This window comes from Populus alba, chromosome 5 (genome assembly GCF_005239225.2).
Source record: "Populus alba chromosome 5, ASM523922v2, whole genome shotgun sequence".
NCBI classification, from domain to species: Eukaryota; Viridiplantae; Streptophyta; class Magnoliopsida; order Malpighiales; family Salicaceae; genus Populus; species Populus alba.
In genome coordinates, this window is record NC_133288.1 from 20730587 (window position 1) to 20739363 (window position 8777).

General features: G+C 34.4%; 1 protein-coding gene and 2 non-coding genes across 3 annotated transcripts; 2 read left to right on the forward strand and 1 right to left on the reverse strand.

Moving 5' to 3' along the window:
• Positions 1-324: 324 nt before the first annotated feature.
• LOC118062198 (uncharacterized) lies at positions 325-5146 on the reverse strand. The gene is made up of 8 exons (XM_035075922.2): positions 4893-5146; positions 4540-4815; positions 4189-4388; positions 3735-4085; positions 3408-3608; positions 3176-3246; positions 2148-2287; positions 325-757 (listed from the first exon to the last, which is right to left on the reverse strand). The coding sequence occupies exons 1-8, from the start codon at positions 4930-4932 to the stop codon at positions 399-401; spliced, it is 1638 nt and encodes a 545-aa protein (XP_034931813.1). The 5' UTR covers positions 4933-5146; the 3' UTR covers positions 325-398.
• Positions 5147-5502: 356 nt separating this feature from the next.
• On the forward strand, positions 5503-5591 carry LOC118062304 (small nucleolar RNA Z102/R77). The gene has a single exon (XR_004689725.1). It is a non-coding gene; the product is annotated as a small nucleolar RNA Z102/R77 (small nucleolar RNA).
• Positions 5592-5663: 72 nt separating this feature from the next.
• Positions 5664-5748, forward strand: LOC118062303 (small nucleolar RNA Z102/R77). The gene has a single exon (XR_004689724.1). It is a non-coding gene; the product is annotated as a small nucleolar RNA Z102/R77 (small nucleolar RNA).
• The last annotated feature ends 3029 nt before the right edge of the window (positions 5749-8777 follow it).

Here is an 8777-nt window from a genome sequence, read left to right on the forward strand (position 1 = left end):
TAATTTTAGAACCCGTGAAATTAATTAAGGCATGTGCAAACTGGCCTAGATAACTATATTAATAATAATAATAAAAAAAAAAAGTGTAGCATGCTCCCAAGAGAAAACAAGTGCAGGATTCAGACAGGCATCGGGTGGCTCAGAGGGGATTGGGGATTGTCACAGGCAAATGGTTTCCGGTTCTATTTGGAAGAGTTATGGATTTAGTCCCTGTCAGTCCATGAATGTTCAAGAGAATAGCCCCTAACTGAAATAAACCAAGGAACCACAATGCTGCAACTCTTGAGAAAAACAGGATTTAAATTCTCAAAATTGCCTCTATAATTATGCAGATCTAAAATTAACTTCTGATTGACAACATTTATTTTTTTTATTACACAACGTTACTGCAACATTAATTATTTGAAAATGCTTTCATTATTGGTACCAGGCAAACCTTTAAGCACATCTCTGAGAGCATAGTAATGGCTATCACATTTATGGTCGGAAATGATGTTGCCGGGGAGGACTATCCTCTGGAAATGTTCACCTGGATGCCTCTTCCAGAGCGTGAAAAGCTCCATGCCTCTGTCACTGATAGTGTGAGCATCAGTGTTGATGTCCCTCTTTAGATAGTAAACGCTCCCAGGAACAAACAACTCCTCCGGCAATGCATTGGCATTTCGTTCCTTTTCAGGGATAACAGCATTTTCTGTAGTAGCTTTGGAAGTTGAAGGGGCTGCAGGGATAGCGTGGGATTCTCTTGTGATGGAACCATCTGTCGAAAAGAGAAGCAAAAGTCAGCAACTTTATAGGGAGGGAGGCGAGAATAAAGTGTATGCGATCATGAAATTATCTCAATTGTTATGGATTAAAATATTCTTGTAGCTAAAGGGATGACAAGAGGAGCTCATTCATGTGTTCTTTCACATGGGTTCTAAAATTAAAATGAGCTCCAGAAGAATAGACAGGCTGTTCTACATGGCTTCTCCAACATTGTTACGTTCCATAAGACTACTACTATCAACTGCAGTGGGACACATGTGAGACAGATTAAACAAAAACCGCCAAATATAAACAAAGTTCTGAAAAAAAACAACCAGCCTAGGCATCATTCTGAAATCTTGGTTCGAAATAAATCTCTGTTGAAGAATTTGAATTTATCATGGAATGTTAGTTTGTACAATAAGAAGATAATGCCAAGGAAAGGAAACTTAGAAGGTCTTTTCATCTAATATTGATTTTGGCAGTTTCATGCTTTTCTCTTATCAAGTGACCTTCCTCCTCCACCTGCATACTTTTCTTCAAAACCTTCTGCATTATTCTGAAACTGTCGCAACTTCTCAAGAAATCCACCCTTACTTCTATATGTGCCTCTCTAAAAAACCCTTATTTTTTGTCAAATAGCAACATAAATTCCCAAATTCAGCTAATTCAGTGCCTCTGGGTACTACAAATGATCACAGCACCCAGGCAGCCTCCAAACCCTCTTTTCTCGCTTTATTCAACTCCAAAATATTTCTGCACCGCTTAATCATTACCAATCCTCAATAACAACATAATTTTCTGCTCTTGGCATCAAATAAACCAATCAAAGAGCATTCCAAACACCTAACCAACAGCTGACAGAAATTCTCGTGTCCAGTTTCCAGGCCAAACAGACAAAAAAAAAAAAAAAAAAAAACTAAAATTGAACCCTAAAAAATCTATAAAACACCAACAACTTCTTGGTTCAGTGATACGGGCCTTCAATATCCTCACTCAGTGATTGGGTTTAAGTCTTACCGCCAAGTGTTAGAACCCAACTCCATGGAAAAACTCTGAGCTTCAGTCATAACATAGGTGCAGTGATGGGCCCCCTCTAGATGTGACTGTATACTGTGGGGCAATGTGCTTTGTTGGAAGTCCAGGTAGTCTATCTGCATCCCCATTTTTGCCCACAAAGAAATCTACATGCCTCTATACCATTCTTTTAAAGTTTTACTAAATGCTAAATTCCCCAAATTCAAGCTTGCAACAAATAGACAATGCGAACTCCTAAAACTCTGCCTAGTGTAAGAAAGATTACCAGATCATTTGATACCAATCTTAAAAATACAATTGATATCCTTCAAGAGACAAAGGTTTTCCCAACAGTCCAGAGTTAGGACAGAGCAGGATGGTCTTACCAGGAGAATTTTTATTGCTACCAAATTTAGCATAATCAGCAAGTTTCTGAGCTACATCCTGAATAGAAGTGACAACCTGCTTTGCATTTGTGACCAAACCTATCACACTCTTCCAGTCCTCCTTCTCAACCACACTCATCCTGTACAAAAAGCAAAGAATAAAGTGGATGCAAAATTGTTAACAGAAAGGAACTTCAATTACTTAAAAGAAAACTACATGAATCAAGTAATATTGCTAAAAACAATATGTTCATAGACTTGCGATATTCATCTAAATTGGTACCTATGAACTCATTTAATGCTCAGATTTTAGGAAGATCATTAAAAGAAACTACAGATGAACAAATGAAATGCAACTGACAGAGTGGACAAACTTCAACCTCCCAAGGACCCCATTCCTTATGCATGTAACTTGGTAACAATTTTGGATCCCCACTATAGCCAATAATTGACAACCCTCACTTCTCTTTGTTGTGTCAAAATTCTCATATGGTGTAGACTAAATTACAAATCAAGGGAATTTTTTTCCTTTTTCGAAATGATATGCTGCCAATTCAGGTTCTGTGCAGTTCTGCAAATCAACAATCCATACATGAGAAAGATCATAAAAGTAGATTCTAGAAACTAGTTTCCCAACCCATCCCAAATATCCCCACAATAAGATTACACCTATTCTTTCATCATAAAATTGACAAGAAATGCAAAGATAGTTCAGACAGCAGGGATGTATACGAATCATCATTTCATCTAACCTGAAGAGAGTAGTGATGGGATTTACTTATGCATTCAAAATTCCTAAGATGTTCCCAAAGTCAACAATCTTAATTTCCAATTTTTGAACCCTAAATAATTGAATTCTGAAAGCTCACAACTCCCATAACTAAGCAAATGGACGTGCACTTTCTACACACTTGCATGATGAGTCCAGTTGATTTCTATTCCTTCTAATTGATACTCTAAGCTAGTCCATAGAGTGCATGTATCTACTGCATTTTTTCCCTTCAAGTTGTCAGCATAAGCATACTTACCAATCAGTTTGAAGAATTTCATTTCTCAGTCTTTCCAGAGAAGCTGCACTTAATCTAGGTATGATGTCATCCTGCAAAAAAAGGAAATTGAGAAACACTAACAAATGAAAATAAGAGACAACATTAAAATCAAGGAGCAGGAAAATGAAAGATCCTTTATCCTTTTTTCTAGGAAGGGAAAAGGCTTCGCGTGAAGAACACAAATGACAGAGAATCAAGTGCATCAGCCCACCTTCATTACTACGTTTATAACAAAATCAGAGCAACTTTCAGCAAGTTCTTTGGAGACACAGGGTGGACTTGCATAGCCAACAGCAGTAACAATGTGAGGGCTAAAACCAAGTTCCTTAGGTGACTTTTTACGGAGCATGATTGCTAGCAAAGAAGCTGTTGCAGCTCCAAGAGAATGTCCCACCAACCTTAATCTAAATCCCTGTAGATCAATTAGTTTCACCATGACAGCTTTCTTAATGGGAAAAAAAAAAACAAGAGAAAGAAACCTGATGTAACAGTAAATTGCCCCCTAGAAAAGGGAAGGAAAGAGTTAACTTTTCACCACCTCGTATTTCTCTAAGCATTTCCTTATGGTTCCCATCTCATGACTAAGAAACCAACGAGCAGCTTCAGTTGTGCCGAAGTGGGTTGAATAGCCTTCAAATGTGACTTCTCCATCACTCGAGGAAACAATATCAGTGATAAGGTCATAGACAGTATGAGTTCCACGAATTCCAAGAATTACTAGTTTCTTTCTAGGATCAATGGCAATGTAATATCCAGGCCTCATGACACTAGAACTTTTTACAAACTTAAGAACATTGTTTTCACGGATCATGCTATTCCTTACAAGTCCAGATGGACAATCCTTATAACAACCTTTTGCTAGCTCAACATGATAGATAAGATCATGTACCTATATCACAAAAAAATGACTGACATAAGTACAAGAAAGAACAATACGTTTAACATCAAGCACACAAAATAGATTCCTCGGCAACAAAGGTTTTAGAAATTACTATCGACTCCGAAGAAACTTCAACTCCCTTAACATCCTCAAAAATATTTAATGACGCCTGACGCAGATAAATTAGATACAATCCTATCGTGAGATCACTCAAACTCCAACCTTCAATGGGAATCTTGCTCCGCTGAATGCTAGCAATTATTTCCGAAACCGATCGAGTACTCGCTGGAATTTTATTTCCAACCCCATTCCCTACAAAAACCAAAATTAAAAAAAAAAAAAATCAATGACCCTCAACTCCCACTATCTACATCAATTTTTTTTTCTTAAAAAAAAACTTTATTCCTATTATTATTACAACAGAAAATCATATCTAAATTAAAGTGCTAATTAACTAACAGACCTGTAGAGAGAGCCCACCTGCATAACTGGAGAGCAGGTTCAAGAGCTTTAGTAAGCCAAGCAAGCTCTATTTTCCCCTTATTATCACTCAAATCGTCATCACCAGAGCTGTAATTGCTAAGTTCACCTCCAGATTTATTATTAGTCTTTGAAGAAGAAGGAGAAGATACTTGAGCTGATTTTTCTGATTTTGACATTTCTGATTGGCTCCTGTTTATAACACCATACAGAAACTTCCTGCATGTTTGTTGCCTTCTCAATATATTATTGCTACAGTCTGTCGATAGACAAAAAAAATTGTTAAATTTCAGTAATTCGAAAAAAATAGGGAGACGGGGTTCAGTTGTAACGTACACATGTCGTGGGAAAGGCGTTTTAGGTATCGGTTTGCCATTCTTGCGGCGGCGGCGGTCAGGGCATGATAGAGGCAGCTTGATTGTGACAAGAGGCACGTTCTTAGCTGAAGATCGCTAACTATGTGACGGCGAAAGCTCGATTTGGATATAACTAAGCAAGCGGTAAGGAAGCAGCTGGAGGAGACGTGGAAGATGTACGGAAGCTAGCGTGTTCAGTTTTTGAAGAGAGATGGTTGGTTTTGCTATTATGATACAGATAGGAGGGTGTTATGGTCACTAAGAAATTAATCAGATGGACTTGGTTACTGTGGGTCTTCGAGTGCTTATGGGCTGTGGGCTTCACCTTCGATTGACGGACTAAAATGACAGCCTGGCAGACCCTGATCTCTCCTCTCTATAAATGACTATCTTTAGGGTTTAGGGTTTGCTTCAATACACAACCCTCTTCCACATTATAAATTCTCGCCGCTTTCCGTCTCACCCTTGCTCAACAACAGAATTCACCTTCCCTACAGTGTTCTTGACACTGTAATCACAATTTGATGAAGTAAATAGGAATGCAATAGAATTTTTTATTTTATTTATTTTTCGTATGATTTGGTGGAGGAGAATGAGGTGATGATTATGATATGTTTCCCTATTGGTTTGATTGCCGTGATGATGGCGTCGACTTTGTATTAGCTCTATCTGATCATTCTCTTCCACATCTCTGCTTTATATCAATTAATTTTTTTATTTTATTTTAGATTCTATAATGGGGTTCTTAAGAGAATGAAATGATGATTATTTGTTTCCCTATTGGTTTGATCTTGCCGCCATGATGGCATCATTGTATTAGCTCTATCTGATCATTCTCTCGGCAATTTCATTGCTCTTTGTTCTTCATTTGGCTTTTACAGTTTGATAAAATTTAATATCTATGTATTGTATGGATATATGGTTTGATACTCAATATGTTATGTCTGGGTCATTTGATTTCAATTTTGAAAAATTCATGCGTGTTCCGTTGCTTACTTAGCTCGTCGTAATTTGGCAAGGGACTGTTCCGTAAATCCGCTGTCTAACATATATGTTCAAGGCAGCAAAAATAAATCAATGTGCTTTCTTCATTGTTGACCGAACAATTTTGTCAGTGTTGCCTTGGTTATCTGGGTCTGCGGGAGATCACATGAAATATGATATTCGAGCCTAGATATCTGTTCTGATATGATGTTCTTGATGCCAGTTTTTTAATCGAATTAGACGTTGATTAACTTCCGTGGACGCGGTTATCAACACTGACGAAACAAGAATTTTTAACTTGATGGTAACATTCCAGAAAAATGCGAGGAGGCTGCATTGACATGCTGAAACCTACCCGCTTAATAACTATTATGGAAGGTTTTCACTTGCTCTCACCCACTTAATTAGGTTTGTGGTTTAATGCCTTGTGAAGATTGGGAAGATAGTGGGGTTGATTCTTTGTGAGTTGCTACTGGCTAGTTATTTTCTTGGACAATGCTTAAATTTATCGATTATGCTAAAGGTCGTAATTTCAAGTTCGTTAAAAGAATTTTTAGCATGTTTAGTGACTTCAAGTTACTCTTCTAAAAATGTTGATAATTGGGACTTTGTTGCTTTTTTGAAAACAAACTTTATAATTAGAGCAATTAATTCCCCATTAAGAACATTTGTTGCTCGAACCGAAAATCTAAGGGTGTATGATTAGGGAATATACACTTTTTTCACCTTTTTTTTATTATCAACTCAAAACAATTGGTGCCTCAAGTTGCTCCTCCTCTACCTTAAAAGCTTTGGATTCGAGTTCCATTTTCAAAGATACAAGTGCATAATTCACACTATCTTTATTAACCTTATACAAATTATCTCTACCTAAGTATGTAGTATCTGCATACACCACTAAAATCTGTTGAATTTTAAACTACATGCATTTAGATATACTATATCACAATAAATCTCATCTCTTTGTTTTTCAATGGAAATACTTTATATATATGAGCTGCCCTTTTATCTCCTACATATTTAATCCATATGATTATATGATTTTATATGGTTTGAGATGTGCTTCTAATTGCAATTTATTGTTTTAGAAATATATGGCAATTATCTATCAATAATAAAATCAAACATGTTATTATTTATATTACATGGAGTATAAAATAACCTGTTTCGTTTTTAATCCTCTGCAATCTTTGATTATTGTAACATTTTTATACTAAAATATGTTTGTCCTTCATCTCTAACAGTATCTTCATCATCTCCATCATGTTTGCACAAATTATCTTTGTTGTAAGAAAGGTTCTAGCTTATAGTGACCTTTAGTCGCATTAATTGATTTTTGTTTTTTAGATCATGGTCTATCTTGGTCTGATAGAGCCCTAAGATTCCATAATATTTGTCCTCACCAACACCTTTTATATAGACACTTGGTTATTTAAGTGGATTTTTTCAAGAATATATATATGAGGTTAGACTTGCCCGAGGTAACTGTCCAAGCAAGTCTCTCTCCTTGTCACGATCCTTATTTGTGCTTACCCATCATGGTTGATCCACTTGCTCAGTTAAGTCTTCGACGGTATGCTCCTGTCAATCGGATTTATATGGTAGGGTTTTTCGTATTGCCTTTCAAGGTAGCGTGTTTGGCAGTTGGCACTGAATACTGAATTTTAAAAGTATTTTTAAAAAGTTTTAATTTTTTTGTTTTGAATTAATATATTTTTAATGTTTTCAAATTATTTTGATGTGTTATTTTTAAAAATAATTTTTAAAAAATAAAAAAATATTATTGGCATATGAAAAGCAACCACAACTACGCTTCTAAATACACACATGAAAAATTCTAGTGTTTTATAAAATCTGAATAATGGTTTGAATGTAAATCTCGAAATAAAATAAATATTTTTATTTATATTAATTTTAAACCTAAAATTATTTATTGAAAAAGATTCACAACTAAACTTAAAATAATTTATAAAAAAATAATTCATAATTAAAATTTATCTAACTAATAAAATCCAATCAGCATTAGTATTTAAAAAATAACAAATCCTCGCAAATCTCAACAATTAAATAAATATTATAATAAAAATAATCATGGTATAAAAATAATAACTAGTGTCCCGCGTTAAAATATTATCTTCGGTGAAGTTTGGTTATTATCTTGGAAAATAAAAGATTTATTGTATAGAATATAAATGACAACTTAGATATAAATGACGAAATTTAATAATTTAGGAGGCTGAATTTATACAGTAATAATAATAACAATAATGATAATATAATAAAATAACAATTTAATTCAAGTATCTTACTAATTAAAAAAAAAGAAATAAAATGATATTTTTTTTATAAATTTTTCAAACACAAAAACTTCAAATTAACAGGAATCTTTTATGAAAAAATAATTACAATAAAAAAAATAATGAACCAAATACTATTTTCAATCAAGAGGTTGTTTTATATTCTTATTTAAAACCTAACATTAATCCATTTTTTTAATCAATTTTTAATTTATTGATTTAACTTATAAAATGCTCATTCTTAAAAAAACATTCTTAAAGTCATTTAAACATTACATGAAAATTTTCTCAATATTTTAAAATCACTCCAATCCATTTTAAGTTACAAAATAGATTAATTTATGCAATATTTTTCAAAATCTCGAGGGTTATTGTATTAATTTACCCTGCATAAAAAGTAACCTTTAGAATCTCCAGATCAAAATCTCCTTCTTGCCCTTCCTTCACATCCAACTCGGAGACAACAACCCGTTTAACTCGTAAATATAAACAAATCCAATGGCATGTCTTAAAATGTAAGATCCTCTTCATATTTACCTTTTATTTTTTTAATATTTTTCTTGATGTATTAATTATTTATTTCT